The 19,666-nt window shown below is 44.6% G+C and overlaps 1 protein-coding gene across 3 annotated transcripts in view; it reads left to right on the forward strand.

Moving 5' to 3' along the window:
* The window catches only part of EPHB1 (EPH receptor B1), a 395,735-nt gene that overhangs the window by 275,153 nt on the left and 100,916 nt on the right, over positions 1–19,666 (forward strand). For all 3 annotated transcript variants that reach the window (XM_077130187.1, XM_077130185.1, XM_077130186.1), the window contains one exon: positions 803–1,138. In XM_077130187.1, the coding sequence (XP_076986302.1) occupies positions 803–1,138 (336 nt within the window). The remainder of the gene's footprint in view (positions 1–802; positions 1,139–19,666) is intronic.

The raw sequence follows: 19,666 nt of genomic DNA on the forward strand, positions 1-19,666 counted from the left end.
GGTAGGTGTGGGAAGAGTGACGGGATGGGCTTCTTCTTGCCCACTGTCCTTGCACCCAGGGCACAGCCAGGATCCCACTGTGCTGCTGAGGGTGACAGGACTTCGTCTCCCAAGGGGTTCTTGTCCTGGCTGGAAACACAGAACCATAGATCTCACACTGACACAGGAGCGAGGTTCCCTGGAGGTCACCAAGACCTGTCCCTGCTGGACATCCTCAGATATTCAGTCACAAACTTACTGTCATTCATTTAATGACTGCTTATGCAGTACTCGCTATGGGCCAGGGATTGTTCTTATTGCTTTATATATTTATTGATGCATTTAAGCCTATTAAAAAACCATGACATGCTCACTGATATAATCCCTATTTTTCAGATGACATGACTGAGGCACACAGAGCCTATGCAGCTTGCCCTAGGTCAGATAGCTAGTGAGTGAAAGAGGCAAAACTTAAGTCCACCAGCCTGGCTCCAGGGGTTAGGCTCTTAACCACCAAGGCCAAACAGTTAGGAAGTTGCAAAGTTGGAACTTGAACCCAGGTCCCTGGACCCTTCTTGTCCTTGGCACATGATTTAAAGAAGGAAAGCATCAGTGGTGACGATTGAAAGGGGCGCTTAGAACAACTTGCCACTTCTGTCCACTTTTGTTTTTTCTTTTCTCAGAATGGATGGGAGCTTGGAGACCTGGGGTTGAGGGAGAGGAGGGGATAGGTACCCATGAGCCACACCAAAAGCAGATGGAGAGGTATGGAACAGGGGAGCTTCTGTCCAACCTCACTGGGTCCTTCTTTGTCTCCCCAAAGGCGTCCCATCGGGTCCCCGCAACGTCATCTCCATCGTCAATGAGACATCCATCATTCTGGAGTGGCACCCACCACGGGAGACGGGGGGGCGGCATGATGTGACCTACAACATCATCTGCAAAAAGTGCCGAGCGGACCGCCGCAGCTGCTCCCGCTGTGACGACAATGTGGAGTTTGTGCCCAGGCAGCTGGGTCTCACCGACTGCCGCGTGTCCATCAGCAGTCTGTGGGCCCACACCCCCTACACCTTCGACATCCAGGCTGTCAACGGAGTCTCCAGCAAGAGCCCCTTCCCCCCACAGCACGTCTCCGTCAACATCACCACAAACCAAGCTGGTGAGTCTCGAGGTGTCTGTGTTCCTTCTGTCTGTCCAGCGATTTGTCTGTCTCTGTGCAGGAACAAAGCTGCAACCACACCCATTCTGCGCCCGGTCGAGGCTCAGCAAATGCTGTGGGAAGGATGGATGGGTAGATGGGTGGGTGCCAGAAAGCACTGCAAGACCTTGCAAAAGGGAACACAAATGCTGTTTTAATAGAAATACCCAATGAAAGAAAATTACCAGCAATCCTATGATGAAGTCAGTATTGCTTCCATAGGTTATTTTTCAATTAAACCCATGTAGTTCAAGGATGCCTTATTTACAGCTCGTTCACATGAAGACTACACTATTATAGAGACCTCAGGTAGGTGGCAATAGATCACTTCTGATAGCCAGTACGTCCCTGTGGCATGCACAGCTCAGAACACATTTTCTTCTCTTTACTTCGGTGTCTCTTCCTCTTCTGACCTTTTCTCTTTATTACTTTTCACACCTCTTCCAACAATCCATTTATTTCCACATCCGTGTAACTAGTCCATACGTGCATTCATTCAATCACTCATTCATTCATTTGCTCATTCTTAAGAAACAATGGTTTAGCACCTACTGTGTGCCAAGCTGTGAATAGGTGATGGATACAGTGATGCTAGGACACCACTGTAGGAAACTCATTTACTGAAGAACTTACAAGATGGAGAACCTACAAGGTGGTGTGTGCTAAGCGCAGTGTACTGTACACGTGCGGTGAATACCAAGTGAGTTAGAGAACTGAGCACTGTCTCCCCCAGGGCACGCCAGGCTGCAGATGGGAAGTGAATACCACGCCTATAGGCAGTGGGGGTCTTAGTTAAAGGACCATGATCTGATTTGGAATCACAAATTTTTTTTTTCACTCAACAGATTCTGAAAGGACAGCTTGTTAGTGGAATAGCGGGAGCTGCGCAGCTCTCATGGCTCTCTCTCTCTCCTCCTTCTTGACCTCCTCTTTCGTGCTCCCTCAGCCTCCCTGCGCTCAGTCTCTTTCTGTCTCTTTTAATACCAGGCATCTTCGATGGCAGATGATCTTGGGTTTAAGCTGTCAGAACTGAGAAGAAAAAAAGGTGTTGTAGGAGAGCATGGCTGTCCAGATGGCTGCGTTGTTGCTGTGAGCACGCGTGTGTTCATGTGTGCATGTTTGTATGTATGTGAATGGTCACGTGTTTACATGCGCACGTGTGCAGGGAGAAAATAAGAGTGGAAGTGTAGATGCTTCCAGCTGGTGACCGCAGCCCCAGAGCCGTGGTGACAAAGGTTGTGACAGCCTGCCTCGCCCAAAGAAAAAGGAATGGCAATTTCTGCATTGTGTTGAGCATGTAACATGAGCAGCCTTTGTTAGCAGTATTTCCCTTGGAGAGTTTAAGGCAGAAAACTGGCTGAAATATTTTAGTGTCCCAGCTTCTGGGAATAACAATTCTGCCAGGCTGTCATGTTACACTGGGGTTGGCTGTCTCCTCTCTCTCTCTAAGCATGTGCTAACAAACCTGCCACTTCTATCGGTTTTCTTGTATTTCTGCCCCTCCCTCCCCTCACCCTGCTATTCCCGAACCTGCCCATCTGCTTGTCTTGCCATCTGCACCTCCCCAGGGCTGCAGTGGCATAGAAGGACCAGGGATCCTGCAGGAGGTCCTGAGTTACCGGCCTTCAAAATATTTATTTTTATCCTCACCTATTTGATCTTCCACAAACACATCTCTCATACCCTTTGTCCTCCCTCTTTGGCAGGCCCTTTTTCCTTAATCTTCCTGATTTTGCCATCCCAGACTGCACTGCCACCATCCTGTCAATGATTTCTCTTTGGGAACTCTGGAATTTTGGGTGTCAGAAAGTTTACAGTCACCGAGAGAAGGCTGCAGCTGCTTCTTGGTGGCATGTGGTTATCACACAGCAGAATCAAGTTGTTCAACGATTCCTACCTGGGGGCTGCGAGCTCCTAGGAGCATGGCACTAGCACCCTGGTCTGGCCAGTTGACACATGTGAATGCAAATTACTCTCAACCGGGCGGGCCGCGGTGGCTCAGCGGGCAAAGTGCTTGCCTGCTATGCCGGAGGACCTCGGTTCGATTCCCGGCCCCAGCCCATGTAACAAAAACGGAGAAACAGAATACAATAAAACAAGAAAATGTTTAAAAAAATGTTTCCCTTTAAAAAAAAAAAAAAAAAAAAAAAAAATTACTCTCAACCAAGAGATGCTGTATTTAAAAGGTGGGAACCATTGAAGTAAACATTTGAGCCAGTACTTCTACAAGCACAGTTCAGAAACATGAATGTAAGCTTTTACAAAAGATGGAGGAGAGACTAAACCTCGGACATCATAACAACCCTGATTACTCAGATCCATGAAAGGATGAGGTAGATGCACCTCTGATCCTCCATCTATCAGCAATAGGTCTGACAACCGCCTTCCAGGGCACCCCTAAGGCTTTCCATTCTGAGTGAGATTAGGTCACCCTCCTTCCCCAGCAACACGTGCTGACCTCATGGGGTGGTGTGACCTCTGTAAGTGCTGTGGCCACTGCTGTCCTTCTCTTTGGGACATGAGTAGGTTGATGGTAGTTAAAACATTTGCCAAGAACTGGTCCTGCTATAAAGCATAAGTCAGCCATGTTGTGCTTATTGAGTGCCTACTCTTCCTGGAACTGCCCAAACTCTGTGAAATGGCTGGCACCATTGAATGGGTCCTGATTGAAGAAGAGGTAAGTAATACATATTATAATAACACCACAGATTATTGTTTCTTTTGGGTTCACAAAGAATTTTGTAGTCTGTTGACTTACTTGATCCCTGTAATCATTCTCTGACTTTGGCATCATTGTTTCCATTTCTCAGAAGAAAGTAGATGTTTAGAAGAGTTTGGAGAATCTGGAGTTTGAGAAAGGTTAGCAGGACCTCACTGCTCTCTCTTTCTTCCCATGTCCTGCCCTAGAAAGAGGCCAGTCCCTCTGGGTTCCCCATTTCATAGCTTCTGAGCATGGAGGAGTACTCAAACAGTCCGCCAGTTCCATCCTGCTGAGAGGAGGGTTTTCCAGTATGCAGGCTCTAGCACCCTTTAATAATTTTCTTGGTGATTCCGAGCCATAAAAGAGTTTCTCCTGCCTCTGGATAGAGATGGTAGATAGCTGTGTATATGGCAGGATTGGAGGATGTTATGGTTGGGTTCATGTGTCAACTTGGCCAGATGATGGTACCCAGTTGTCTGGTCAAGCAAACACTGGCCTAACCATTACTGCAAGGACATTTTGTGGCTGATTAATAAATGAGAAGGCTGGTTTATTAAACCATTAGCAAACTGATTGCATCCATGGCTGATTACATCTGCAGTCAGACAAGGGGAGTGCCTTCCACAATTAGTGACATTTAATCTAATCAATTGAAGACTTTAAAAGAGGAGTCAAAAGAGAGAAATTCTCTGCTTCAGCCAGCCAGCCTCTCCTGGGGGATTCATTGAAACTGTCAGCTTGCAGCCTGCTCTACAGAATTCGAACTTATTCATCCCCACATTTGTGTGAGACACTTTATAAAGTCTCATATTTACAGATATCTCTTGTTGGTTCTGTTTCTCTAGAGAAACCTGACTGATACACCTTGGTACTTGTTTCTGTTTGCTAAAGCTGCTGGAATGCAATATACCAGAAATGGATTGGCTTTTACAAAGGCTTGAAAGTTATAAGTTACAATTCTAAGACTGTGAAAATGTCCAAATTAAGGCACCAACAAGAGAATACTTTCTCTCAAGAAAGGCTGATAGCATCTGAGGTTGCTCTGTCACATGGGAAGGCACATGGTGATATCTGCAGTCCTTCTTTCCCAGCTTCAGGGTTCAAACAACTCTCTCAGCTCCTGCATTTCCAAGCATTTGTGTCTTGGTTTTATCTTTCTCCTCTCTATGTCAGTTCTGAGCTTTCTCTCTTTCACCTCATGAGCTCTTTCTTTCAACAATTTTTATTGTGAAATATAACATATATATATACAAAAAAGTATTAAATTTCACAAAGTACACTTTAAGAGGTAGTTTTAGAACAAATTTCAAAGTATAATGTAGGTTACAATTCCACCATTTCAGGTATTTCCTTTTAGCTACTCTAAGACACTGGAGACTAAAAAGAAATATCAATATAATGATTCAGTAGTCATACTTATGTTAAACCCCATCTTCTCTCTTACAACTCTTCCTTCTCCTTTTATCCTTCCCCCAATCTTTAGGAATGTTTGGGCAATGACCATTCTAACTTCTTCATGACATTATGAGGTAGGGGGATGCAACTGGTTGATGCTCCTAAGGTCTTTGAAGGATTCCAGTAATTAAGACTCACCTTGAATGTGCATAGTCATATCTCCATAGAAACAATGTAATTAAAAGTTCCCACCCAACAATAGGTCTGCCCCCATAAGATTGGATTAGAAGATCATGGCTTTTCTGGAGTACTTAACAGTTTCAAACCAGCACAGAGGATATAAGTTATTCCAAAACTGAACTGTAGCCTCGTAGTGGAGGTAAGGGTCTGGCAATGGAGAAGGGGTTGGTTAACATGGCTGCCTAGCGGTTTTGGACTTGATCTGCAGCTTGATGATACACAGACATCAGAGTCTACCTGGGAGACTGTCCAATGTTCTGAGCTTATTCTTTCTTTGTTTAGAAGCTATGGACAGCATCTGTGATTGGTGTGCAGTTCTTGCTTTGTGGCAGGCATGGGTTTGCCATGCTCCTCTTTCTCAGGGATGCCACATACATGCTCTGCCCAATGGATGCAGATAGCTCAACTTAGCTGATTTAGGTTCCTGGCCAAAAGTGTTATGATTGGTGTCAGTCCCTCAGACAAAGTCACCAACAGGTTTTTCTTGACCCCAAGTTTGGTGATGTAAGAAGAGACCATAAGAGATTGTGTCATCATCTTTGGGGTTGTTGGGAAGGCATAAAATACCTTGGGAATGATATGATTCTCAGAGGCATGCATGACTGGGAAAACATCTAAGGGTCTTTGAGTCTTGAGATTCAGAAAGCCTCTATCTTCTTCTGTCATGACCCCACTCCTGTATGTAGGACTGCCGTATGTAGTTCTGTATGTAGGATCCCTCGACTACTCAGGGATCTTGTATCACTCAGAGGGTAACAAGACTAGATCTTCATCCAGTCTATGGGCAGTGGCAGAGGACTACATTTTTGACCACCCAATATCTACCAAGCCTCTGCCAAGTTCTTTATAAAGATAAGGTAGGTAAGAAGAAATCAGGATCAGAGTGCTTTTGCAATTTGCTCAGCATCTCACATCCAATAAGTGACAAATCTGGGTTTCAAATTTAGGTTTGTGGCCATTTTATCCTCAGACTCATCAGAAATCACATTTTAGTGAGCCAAGAAAGGTGTGAGCTCTCTCTGTGCTATTGTCCCATAGCAGGGCCACATTAGCTGTCAAAAAGAAATGTCCATCATCTTTGGTCAGGGTTGGTCATGAATTATGCAAGTTCAGATTTGTGTGAGGTCTTCAGGGATGCATCCTTGAACTGAATACAGATGTCTTGAGCTTAAAATAGACCAAATTAGGTGGAATGTTCCCTCCTTCAGTAGCCAAGCAATTGGTAGAGAGGTTGTTATTGCCACTAACTCCCACAGTCTCTGGCCTCTGGCCCCAGATTCAGATGGATGGCTGGATCATCTGGCTGTCAGAGAGAATTGAGTGAATGACAAACTTTACTTCTCTCTCCTGCCAACTAGACTCAGAGTTTCAGAGCTGGGGAAGGAAACCTCAGAAGAAATCTTAGTAGGAATAAAAAGATAAATCAGACCAGCACATCTATAAAATCAACTTGTAGCAAGATAAAATAAAGCCAGTGAATTTGGGACCATCTAAAGCCAGAGAGAACATACTCAAAAACCCTTGGGGCCAGGCAGGAAAGGAGCAAACCAGGGCCAGGTGTAAAACAACAGGGACTGGCAGGTACTGCAGGGAACTGAAAAGCACATGGGGTAGCCACTACTGAGTCCAGCAAATGTGTCATTGGCCAGCACTGCCAGATCTTATAAACTGAAAATCCAGATTTAAAATGTTGACAACTAATCCGAAAATTTTAAAACACTTGAGAGTCAGGCAAATCCAATTCTGAGTCTAGCCTGTTGGCTGTGGTTTGCAGTCTCTGATTCATAAGGCTAATCTGATTTATCCCAGCCTTAAACATGACTGTGATGTGTTGTTCTAGTCTCATTCCACCATGGGACAGTCAATTTCCTGGCCTTGATGAAGCCTCCAGGGCTCATAGTGGCTGAGGTTCAGTGGGGGAGCCCTGCGGTTGGTTCACAAAAGAGGATTTAAGTCTCTTCTCTGCTCTTCACTAGCTACATGACTCATGCAAGTTCATTTAACTGCCATGATCCCTCATCTCTTCACCTGTAAAATGAGAGTAACGATACCTGCTTCCTTGTGCTGCGTGACAAGCAAATGAGATGGTGGATGGAAAATCACCCCGTAAACCATGCTATGGAATGAGAGGATATGAGAATATGAAATATTATGTTTCTGAAGTTGTGTGCAGAAGCCAGAGAGCAATTTGCTGGACTTTTTCTCTCTAAGCTATTTCCATCCAAGACCTTTCACTCTCTCTAGGTGAGACCGATGTCATCCCTATCTGATACATAACAGGTCCAGGTTTGCCCACTCTGCCCTGGGAAGAGCAGGCACCAGGAAAAAGGATGGCGAAATCTGCGTTTCAATGAACTCATAATGAAGGTGGGGCTTGTCCGAAATCTGTGTCCCTGCCATAGGATGCTGCTGCCACTGAGAGGATCCCATCTGTCTTTCCTCATCGCATGTTCTGGAGAAGCTACATTTTCCCCTTTACCTGCATGATCCCATCAGTCTTATTTACATTCGGTATTTATCTTGCACACAGCTCATGTATGACCTGCTCTGCCTATTGCCTGTGGGATATTAACATGTTCACCCTGCTCCCAACAGAGGCACAGTCCATTGCTTAATTTCATTTAAAAAATACTGCACTACTTTCTTTAATAGTCACAAACCCCAATAGTTGGTACATTTTTAAAGCATTTTTTAAGTTCATAGACAATTAAAGTCACTCAGACCCACTGCTTTTTCTACAAACAAACCACCTAGGCCACCAATTCCTTCAAATGTATCACCTAATTTGCATTATTCCTTGGTTAAATTTAGTAGTTGCAAGCATAAAGAATAATCCTTGAATATGAAAAGAAATTTTATGATAGTGCAATATATTGAGCTCTTTGGAGGAAAGATATTATGTAAATCTCAAAATTAAATATTAAAACAATATTACACTACTGCCTATAAAAATGTAGAGTATTAAGATCCATATGCTAAAACCAGTTGATTTTTAAGACCCAGTCTCACTGGAAATTAGCAGGTGAAATTTGCTTCAGAGTAGAGAAAAGATTAAAGATGGGGCTGATGTTAAAGAAAACTCACTGAAATTTAAAAAGAAAAGTTGAAAAACCTAAGTAAATTAAATTTCCACTGTTCTTAATTCATTTTCATAGTTCATTTCATTTCCTTTTTTTTATTGTTAATTCTAGAAAATTCATGGATATTGTTCCTTGAGCCCTGGCCTGAGAAGGAACTTGCAAGTGGCCTCAGAGAGGTCCTGGAAGTTCGTGAACAGCTGTGTGTTAGCTAGAGAAGTGGGCAGGTCAGGCTTCCATATCAGAGTTAACAGTTTCATGGTGATCTAGAACCACTGGGGTTCTAGACATAGAGAGCCTTGACACATTTTTGCCAGGTGCCTTTAGTCCCTACATGTGAGCCTGAGTATATGTGTCTGGCTGGCATGTGCTAATCAGAAGGTGTCCTGGTGGCCCACAGGTAGCATCTATGATTCCTCCCAGGTCAACCAGATAGCCAGGTATCTTCCTCTTTGGTGGCTCCAAGAAGGAATAGTTAAACTAGTTATATTTAGGAGATACTACAAGCCCTGATCCACTCAAGGGAATGCAGGAAGATTCAACCATCCTCAAAGGTGTTTATTCATTTTCTTGTCTAAACACTTGAACTTTGGAAATGCATTCATTCAACACAAGAACTGTGATAGCTTACCTCATGCTGAATCATTGGTTCCTGCTTCCTAGGAACTCCCACACCATATGTTGCTTGCTTTCTTCTCTTCTCTTTTCTTTTCATTTCTTTCTTTCTTTTCCATCTTTTCAGTGGTTGCTCTAGAGTTTGCAGTATACATTTACAACTAATCTGAGTCCATTTTCAAATGACTCTAAACCACTTCACAGGTAGTTCAGGTAACTTAGAGTATTGCCAGTTCTGCCCTCCTGTCCCTTATAACACTGTGGCCATTCATTTCACTTTTCCATACACTACAATTACCTGATATATTGTTGCTATTATTATTTTGAATAAACTGTTAATTGTTAGATGACTTAAGAAGGAAAATTAAATATTTTATTCTATCTTCATTTATTCCTTCTCAAGCACTCTTCCTTTCTTTATGGAATCCATGATTCTATGTAGTTTTCCATGTCTCCAGTTTTGGAGATGGTGATTTGCCTTGTGAGCTCAATTTTCTAACAGATCTAAAAAAAAAAATGTTGGTTTTTAAGTTTGTTCATTTTCTTTCTTGTTGTGAGTACAAGAGTAATAACTTTCAAGCTCTTTACATGTTGGATCAGAAGCCCCAAGGGCTTTTTAGGGGCTCTCCTTCCATGTACCTACAGTGTCCCAGGTATAAGGAACACAGTGGCAAACAAGACAAAAAAAGACCCATACTGTGATGGTACCTGCATTCTCATCCACAGCACTCATTTCCAAGACTGGATATGGAGGCCCAGAAAAACAAGCTGGTGGCAGATCTGGGTACAGACTCCACGATGTCCAGACCTCTCTCCCATGCTCTTGGTATAACTCCCTGCTGCCATTACACTTTACAAAAGTTAGGATGTAACCAATGGAGTCGCTAGAGAGCATTTCATTCTGGAGTGATTGTGGCTATACATTGATTGTGCACTGGATGGGATATTTTTGTGTTGTTCACTAACTGACAAATTTGAACTTCTTGTGGACAGATGCCAGGACACATGGCAATTGGTTTGGATATTCTCCCTGTGCCAGGTCCTCAACTGTGGCTAGTGAGGCCTCTAACAGCTCGAGAAGCAGTGAGAACAACCCTGCTCTGCACCATTGTTAGGATGACTAGAGTATTCCCCAGGACACAGGAAGCTCTTTCCTCATTTTACCCCATCTTGGGCCAGGAATTACTTGTACATGGCTTATTGGGTGAAAATGGGGCTGTTGACAGTGAGATTATAGTAAATTCCATATTCTGTTCAAAGTCCAAATGAAACTGCGATAAACCTGCATTACTGAGAGAACATCAAGTTGGATTATGAGACAGTTGCTATTCCTTTGTGGCCTTGGCAAAAGAGAGTGGGAGAGTGGAGGGGTCCTGGTGATCTGTCCACACCAGCAGGTCAACTTGATGAGCAGACCGTAATGTAATTTCTAGGCAACCATGTTCCATATCCATCTTATTGGCTATTATACCCCAGAGCCTACCTAGGTGACTGAAACATAGAAAGCATTCAATAATTGTTCATTGATTGAATTTATAAGTTATTGAATAAATGCCTGAATGAGTATCTCAGTCTTAATCTCAGGCATTAGCAAATGGTGCAGCTCGAGATCTCTCTGTGGTGGTTCCTTTATCAGGTGTCTTCGAGCACAGAGCTGTGATTGGAGTTGAGACCCTACATGCTCCCAGAAGTCGCTGAGACCTGGGTTTCTGGGTGCACTTTCCTCCCCTGAGGGAGTCACTCTGCCATGACCTGGGATGGGCATGGACCCAGCTGCTTGAACAAGCATGGTGGGGGTAGCCGCGATGGCACTCCATGCTGTTGTCTGTCCACCTGCACGCCATCACCATGCCTATCATTTTCACAGCACTATCCATGTTAAACAGGCAGGAGCACCAGGAGTCTTTGAATGCAGCAATTAACAAAACAGTAATCAAGCTAAGTGTTTAATTTCAGAAAATTAACATCTTCTCTGAGCGGATGTGAAAGATAGGGGGGAAAAAACGCACATTAAATGTGCTGGGTAAATAAAGGCAACGCTGGACCACAAATATTTTCCAGTGTGAAAGAGACTGCCTGTCCCCATAGGCCATAGAATGAGTTTTCAACTGTGATCCGAGCTATAGGACAACTGTAGCTATAGAAATGAGCCTAAGGCTTCATTTTTTTTTTAAAGGATTGAGCAAATACTTTCTCTATCTGGAAGTGTTGAGGGGAAACAAGGGCTCAGTCATGCTTCCTATAAGCATATCTGCCTCATGGAAAATTTAAATGTGCTGTGTGCTGTCCTTCTCTGAATTGTACTCATTGTAAGGGTTATACAATGAGGTGTGTTTGTGTGTCTTTTTCCATGTGTCTAAGCCGTATTTCTCCTAATAGACTGAGGATGACTTCAGGGACAGGACCACGTCTTACTCATCCTAGTAACCCCTGCACCTAGACATGGAGCCCTCTCTAGGGGGGAGCCCTGGCTGGCCTTATATAAGGTTTAGAGTTTGGTGGCACCTCATAAATGAAAGGGCTGGCATTTGCTTGCAGGACTGCGTTTGCCTGTGGGGAAGCAAGCTTGTGAGAAGATAAATGGCTGTGCTCAAGGAACTGGGTGGAGACAGAAAGAGGGAGAGGACCTCCTAGAGTCTGCTTTTTCATGTGATGCCCTAGATGGGAGTGAGTGCCCATGACAGAGGGCTGAGATGGCCAGGAAGGCAGCTTTGCATGAGGAACACTGTGAGGTCTGAGGCACATGCAGCCTGGAGGCTCCCTGATGGGCGCCATGCCTACTAAGGAAGGTGCCTAGAGCCTGGTGAGCCTGGTGCTGCCTGGAGGAGCACCAAGAACCCTTGTTCTCACAGGGATGCAGGGTTTCTGGGAGGGCACTGGCCATCGGGTTTAATGAGCAACTTCCCCTGAGGGGTCTCCCAGGAAGCTGACATTGGGAACGAAGAAACCAAAACAGGAAAATGAGCAGGTGGTTTGCAAGTACACAAGAGACATCTCAGGGGATCCAAGTAATGTTCAGAGACAGCGTGAAGGGGAGGCAGGTTTGCTTCTGCACATGTGTAATTTCTAGAGATATTTGAGTACCCAAATGGAGGTATTATTTAGGCCACTGGACAATCAGGTTCCTATTTTCTCTGTGAGGTAGGAGGTGAGATTGGTGGCTGAGAGTGAAGAGAGGAATGTTGGGGTTGAAGTTTTGAAGAGAATGTAAAAGTCTTGGCAGTGTCATTACAAAGAATGGGATTGAATTGTGTAGAGAAATCCAGGATTTCCAAAAAGTGCCAAGAGCTCATTTTGGGTTGGTGATCCCATACTCACAAAGCTGAGCATTTGCTCTGTTGTGTGGCCTCCTCAACTGTGTGTGGCTGCTGGAGAGCAGACTCAACAGGAAGTGGACTGTGGATCTACCCAGAGTTGAGTTTTGCCAGTGTAAGCTATGAAAAGATAAAGGCAGCCCATGCCTGAGGGTATGGGGAGGACTGTCAATTATGGTACTGTGTCATTAGAACCTAAACCAGAAAATGACAGATATGAATAAAGGAGAGGGCTGATGCATTGGGTAAAAGAAGGCCAGATGAGGCCAAGAAGAGTTGCAATGGGGTTATCTGAGGTTGCAAAGAGGAAGCAGAATATTTGAATGTGTGGTTTTGAAGATGGAATAACTTGAGAGGAGGAAAAGTCCAAGTATGCTGCGGGAATAGGCAGACGTGGAAGAGCTGAGGAGGTGGTCAGGCTATGGGGTGCACCATTCATGGGGACGTTGAAGTCATCCACACAATATTGACACTTGGGGTAAAGAGGAAGAATGAGACAGAAGCCAAAGTCTTCAGTGAGTGGGAGGGGTGATGGTGGGAGGGAGCACACAGTGGTCCCAAGATCTTGAGAATGGTGTGCCAGCTGAATAGCATTTTTACAGAGGTGGAGGAGATGGTGAGTAATGGTGTGGAAAAGGCAAGAGGAAGCAAGGAGGACACACCACATCTGCTGATCCTGAGGTGTGCAGGGTGCAAAATCATAAATGACTCCTTCAGTTTGCTAAAAATACTGGAATGCAATATACCAGAAATGGATTGGCTTTTACAAAGGGGGTTTATTAGGTTACAAATGTTGATTTCTAAAGCCATGAAAATTTCCAAATTAAGACAGCAACAAGATGATAAAGAAAAGCCACCAGCATCTGGAACACATCTGTCAGCTGGGAAGGCACATGGCTGGTGACTTGGTCCTTGCTCCTGGTTCATTGCTTTCAGCTTCTGATTTCAGTGGCTTTCTCTCTGTGTCAGGTTTTCTTTTAGTGTATCCCAGGCATTTCTCTCTCTAAGCATCTGTGGGTCCTCTCAGCATCTCTGGGGGAAAACTTTTGATTTCATCTCTTAGCTAAGCATCTCCTGGGGTGTTTTTCCTTCTTCAAGCATCTGCGTCTACACTTTCTCCAAAATGCCTCCCTCTTGAAGAACACCAGTAAGCGGATTAAGACCCACCTTGAATGGGTGGGGTCACATCTCTATGGAAACAACCTAATCGAAAGGTCCCACCCAACAATAGGTCTGCCCCTACAAGATTGGATTAAAAGAGCATGGCTTTTCTGGGGTACAAAACAGTTTCAAACCAGAACAACCACCATCTCAGTGGTGTCCCGAGGGAAAACCAGTTTTCCTTGTGGCAGGAGTGGAGGGAATGCTGTGAGAAGAGGTTGAGTCGTGCAATGGGGAGTTTACTGATTTTTGGGCACACAGAGTGATATGTGTGATGGGTGATAGGGAGAGTCAAGGTCAAGGGAAAAGAGGTCAGAACTTTGTGGGGATAGTCGTGTGCAGAGAAAAGGGTACAACTTGGCTTTGTCAGATGGAAACATGCCAGATGAGCTCAACTCCAGAAGATGAGACCTTGAGGCCTGGAGAAGGACTGTCACAGTGTCTCAGCTCCCCTTCCCAGAGTTGGGGGCTGTAATGTCAGTCTTAGGATGGTAGTGGGAGACCCCCCACTGCAGTAGGTATTCAGCTGGATGAAAGCCAGGGAGTAACAGGAATGTACATCCACAGCAGGTATCATTTACTCTCTTCTGTTGCTTCTTGAGTGCTGGTGTTTCAAGTGAATTGCCTTCCTTGATCAGACATTAGAGAACCCAAAGCTGTAATGGCTTTCATCCCACCCCAGGTAGGCTGACAGGCCTGCAGGAGGTGGAGCTGAGCTGCATGCCCAGCTGGTGTGTGGTCCTCATGGTTATGTCCTCAGCAGCTGTCACACTCACCTCAGGGTACCTGCTAGGACAGGCACTGCCTGATAAGTTTCCCCCATTCCCACCTTCCACATCTCTTCACAGCCTCCCACAGCCAGAAGGTCACAACTCGCCAGTGTGCTGTCATTGCCAAGGTAAAGCACCATTTCTGGATGCAGCTTGTGATTATCCCAGCAGGGAGAAGGAGCTGAGGGGAAATGCCAGCTGGGTGGTGACCCAGGAGGCAGAGAGGCCCTCCCAGGACTGCATGGCTAGGATTCGCCCTCCTCCTGGCATGAGGCTCTGCACACTGCTTCCTTGGGTGGGTGGTCTTGGGGACCCTTGCTCTCTCTCTAAGTATGAGGGGTCCCAAAGAGCAGAGCCTGTCTGTGAATGATGCAGCCCTGACTGCCGAGTTACCCCACCCACTGCCCATGCCAGGCATCCTTGAGGAGCTCTGAAAATGCTGATTGTGCGGGTTAGTGAAGGAGGCCAGGAGAGAGGGAAGCCACTGGTCTCAAGAAAAGGAGGCCAAGCTATTTCTGGCGCTGCCTAACCTTCTGGGAACTTGTGGATGTCACTTTACCTCTCTGGCCCTCAGTTTTCCAATCTACAAATTGTAAGAGTTGACAGAAAAATGAATGACCTCTGATGTCCTTTCAAAATTTAACATTCTGCTTTCAAGATTTCTAGATAAGTAATTCTCAAACTAGAGCCTGCATCAAAATCACCTGGAGGTCTTGTTTAAAAAGTAGCTGGGAAAAAATAAAGGTAGCTGGGCCTACACTCACTATTTCTGATTCAGTAAATCTGGAGTAGGGCTCAAGAGTCTGCATTTCTCAAAAAAAAAAACAAAAAAACCAAACTTCAATTCAATTAAAAGATTCTGCATTTCTAACCTTGAAGTGTGAGCCAGGGGCCCACTTTTCTAGGATGAGCAGGGGGCCAGGTGATGTTCCAAATGAAGAGTCCCCCCACTCCCCTCTATCAGAGGTAATATCTGAAATGAGGGCTTTGGCTATAAACTTCCATCCCCAGGGCAGCCCTTAGCCCTTGACCTCCAGTTGCCACCTTCCTCTTGACTTGGAACCAACCTTCACTGGATGGACCATAAGGCCTGCACAGCCACCCAGGCCTGAGGCCCTCACTTTCCTTCTCAATCATACCTCACTGAGCTCCGTGATAAAACTCAGCCATTATTCCACATCTGCATCAAGCTGATGCCACACACTGAAGGAAATCCCCTGGCCCCAGGGGACCCAGAGGTGATGAGTAAAATAGGAAAAGAGTGGAAGGGTCACCACAAGGCAAAATGCAGAGCCAGAGCAAACAGGAGGTCAGTGTCCACAATAGGAGAAAGCAATTAGAAAAATAATTAATTCTGCTTTGGCATTCATACCTGGTCTCCAAACTAATCACTTATGTGTTTAATCTACTTTGACCAGAAGTGTTACTGCACCAAAAATATTTAATGAGTCAGGCTTCCTAATGTAAAATTCAAGCATATTTGTGCAATGAAATGAGTTTTCCGCAACAGAGGGAGAACCAGTAACCTAAGCAGTACCTTCTCAGCAAAGAAAGTTACCTCCTGGAATAGAAAGGTCAATGGAAACAATTCATCTGCGTGCAAATTCTTATTTGCCTTTCTTACTAGAAAGCCTGAAGTCTTCAACTGATGCTGAAACACAGATTTAGGGTTGTTTGTAGGGAAGCTTCATATAAGGGAGAAGAAATCTCACCACCCCGAACCCCTCACTCCCAACCTCATCCCCCATCCCTTTTAGGAGCTCACATGATTTAATCTGAGGCTTCAAGAGGATCTCGAGAGACAATACAGTGTCCTTGGATCCCTCTGCGACCCCTCCAGGGGCTGGGATGAAGAAGTAGGAAATGGGCTGCCTTCAGGACCCTGGCTGGAGCCCTTACTTCTGATTCACCCAGAACAGCTCTGAATTTTTCTCCTTCAAGCTTTATGTTTCAGGGAAACTTTTGTTTGGAGGAGGGATTGCCCAGCTTTCAAGAAAACAAAGTTTGAAACTATTAACATTTAGGTTAACATTTCAGCTGGAACATTCCAGTGAGATGAGTATTTCCGAGTGTCCCCAGTTTCTGGGTCTGTATCATACAGGAGAAATCTGCAGACCCACTCCAACTTCCTCCCTCAGGTGCAGGCTGCAGAGTCACCACCTGCCCCCCCTCACAGCCCCCCTACTATACACCACCCCCCACCAGTTCTCCTTTGAAAACCAATACCTATGTTTGGTAGAACCAAGCAATTTTGTGGCTCCTTTCACTGCTGTATAAGAGTCTACAATTAATCGAGTAAGAACAAACTTTCACTGAACATCAGTTGTGTGCTCATATAATGGGAAGAGGCTCAGAACATGACTTCTGGCCTTAAAGAATTTATTTCAGTGGCAATAAGCAGAGAAGAGCACCAGGAAATTCAGATCACAGTGTGCTGTGTCCAAGGTGGCAATTACAGCTTAGTGAAAGTTATAAAAATTAAGGGCTTTGAGTTGAGAGACAGAACTGGGCATGCTGATAGGTGTGGTCTGGCAAGGTTATGCAGGGGAAGTGTGGGCTTGACCTTGCCTTTGAAAGCAGATAGGGTTTGAAGATATGTGATCTGAGAGGGTGATTCCAAAAACTGAGTTATCCTGGGATGTGGTGAATAAAGAAGGCTAGAGTAGTGGGTTCCTTAGAGGGATCAGTGTCTGATGACCATCCACGGGGATGCTCAATGTCTGCACATTGCTAAAAATTAAAGAGGCAGTTGTACTTTTTTCCAGTGGGGAGCCATTGAAGGTTTGGAGCATCCAAGTAACTTGTGTAAAACTGAGCTTTAAAAATACTAATCTGGCTACAATGTAGCTTGAAATGAAGAGGGCCAAAAGTGGGCAAGAGGGTTGGGTCAGTATATTAGGTGTAAGGAGATACAGGTGGAGGGACCAGGAGAAAGGCAGTGGTTTGTCCAAGGGGGTATCAGTAACTCCTGGGCCTGAGACACACGATGGATATGTGGGCTGTTAGTTCATCCCCTTCCCAGAATTACAAGTTCACTTTATGCTCAGGGACAAGATACACCATCTTTCAATTCTTAGATTACTTCAGAAAAGCTCCAGGTCATATAGAAGCATCAGAGAAACCATCTCTCTTCTGAAACCTCTGGGGCACCCATCTCTTAGCCTTTGGTTTCTCCAAGCCAGTTCTTATCCAGTGCTTCCACCCTGACTTAGTCGACATGTTTATTCCCTCAGTCATATTTATCAAATTAATAGTATGCTACCCAAGGTTGTCATTGGATCTTGCTTTTCATATTCTGAAATTTTCCCAGAGATTGATCTTCATGCGCAAACAGCAGTGGACCCAGAAAGAGTTTGGGGTGGTTGCCAAGTCTCCTGTATTTAGTTGAGGCCAGGAAGGAGCAATAGTGCATGCAGAGCACATCCTCAGAACATTTAGAAAATTCACACAGAGGATTGATAGCCCTGTTTTATGGTTGAATTATTTGAGGACCAAAGAAGTTAAGCAACATACCCATGATTAGACAGCAGAAAAATGGCAGAGCCAAAATCAATCCTAACTCTCTCTGCAGCACCTGTAGGGCCATGACCTCATCCCCCTCCTTTATGTTTGCTAATTCCTACTCTTCTTGGTTGGAACCCTAGACTCCTCATTATTCCTGACCCCTCCTTGTCTTCCTCACAGCTAGAGTCTGTGGTTCAGATTGGAGGTGGTTAGTCCAAGGATGATTTGCCTAGTAAATGTTTTTCTAGAAAGAATACAAGAGGTCAGCATTACCATGTGACCCAGAAATTCCCTTCCTGGGGGGAGAAAAGAAAACATATGTCCATGCAGAAATGTGCACATGAATGCTCACAGAAGCATTATTCATAATAGCCCCAAAGTAGAAAGAATGCAAATGTCCATCAACTGATGGGTATTTGTCTTAGAAAAAGAAATGGCCACAAGTGGGCAACTAGGCACCGAGCCCCTTGGATGAATACTGTTCAGGCTGCGGCAGCTGCACCACCCTGAGAGGTCACTGTGAAGAGCACCCCCAAACGGAAAGGCCAGCAAAGACAATCCACCCCTCCCAGCATGAGCTATTGTGAGGGGAGCAGATGAACGCCCCTTTCCATGGGTCTTCTCAGTAATTTTAGATGTGAAGGTCTCCCTAACTGGAGAGACCATTTATCATCCAGGACACTTGCTAGGGCCATCTCCTGAGCCAAAGTAGACTCAGCTGTGATCTGCACTCCCAGCTCCTAGGGTGCGTGAGAAGTGGCCTCAAAACAAAGCTGTCATTGGCATGGTTTCCACCCTCAGAAGCAGCAGTGTTTTTTTTTTTTGCCTTATAATTAGCTGAAATTTGCTGAACTCTGAAACCAAGTTTCATATTTTTAATGCCATTTCAAACATTTTATTCTTGAATATCAACTTAATTTTGAATATATCTAAGTGTGTTTAGCCATTACTTCCCTTTAAAACCATCTACAAATACTTTTGATGTCTTAAGGAAAGTATTGTAGCATAATAAGCCATTAGATCATTTATCAAATCCCAAATGGGATTATGGTTAAAACTGCTGAAATAATTATTTTAACACAAAAAATCAATTAAGGCATTATGAAGTAATTTTTGCCAAACAATGATAATTCACTGGAACTTACTGACTTAGGAATTGTCCTAGAAAAAACATCAATGCATTTTCATATTTTGGATTTTGAGACGCCTAATTGTTGGGAGAAAAAGTCATATCAAATAAAGAGAAAAAAATGAGTAAGAAGAAAACAGTGAAAATAACTAGGTCAATAACCAAACTAGCGGGTCAAGGAATGTCATACACATGAAATGTATTGGGCAGGTGAATCTGCAATATAACAGTGAGGCTTGCTCACACCGAGACCCCACGGCCTGGATTTTGGGTTCTTTACTTTTGAGATAGACTCACATCATCTTTCCAGACCCATCTTGGGTCGCACAGATTGTAGGCTCCTTAGTCCCCTTTGGGACCCTTCTTACGTATGGATGGGGGGCTACCAGGCCCTGTCCTCATGCTACCACCAGGAACTCGTGACCAATGACCAGTTTGGGCTGACACTGGTCCCACATCACCTCTGAGTTCTTTCACAGCTTGCAGCTGGAACCATCCTGTCCTTGCAATGTATCTACATCTTGTTTGTTGATTCAGAAGAGAACATTTTGTGCACTTTCTCTGCTGTGTGTGATATACTATC

Source organism: Tamandua tetradactyla, chromosome 15 (genome assembly GCF_023851605.1).
Source record: "Tamandua tetradactyla isolate mTamTet1 chromosome 15, mTamTet1.pri, whole genome shotgun sequence".
Taxonomy (NCBI): Eukaryota; Metazoa; Chordata; class Mammalia; order Pilosa; family Myrmecophagidae; genus Tamandua; species Tamandua tetradactyla.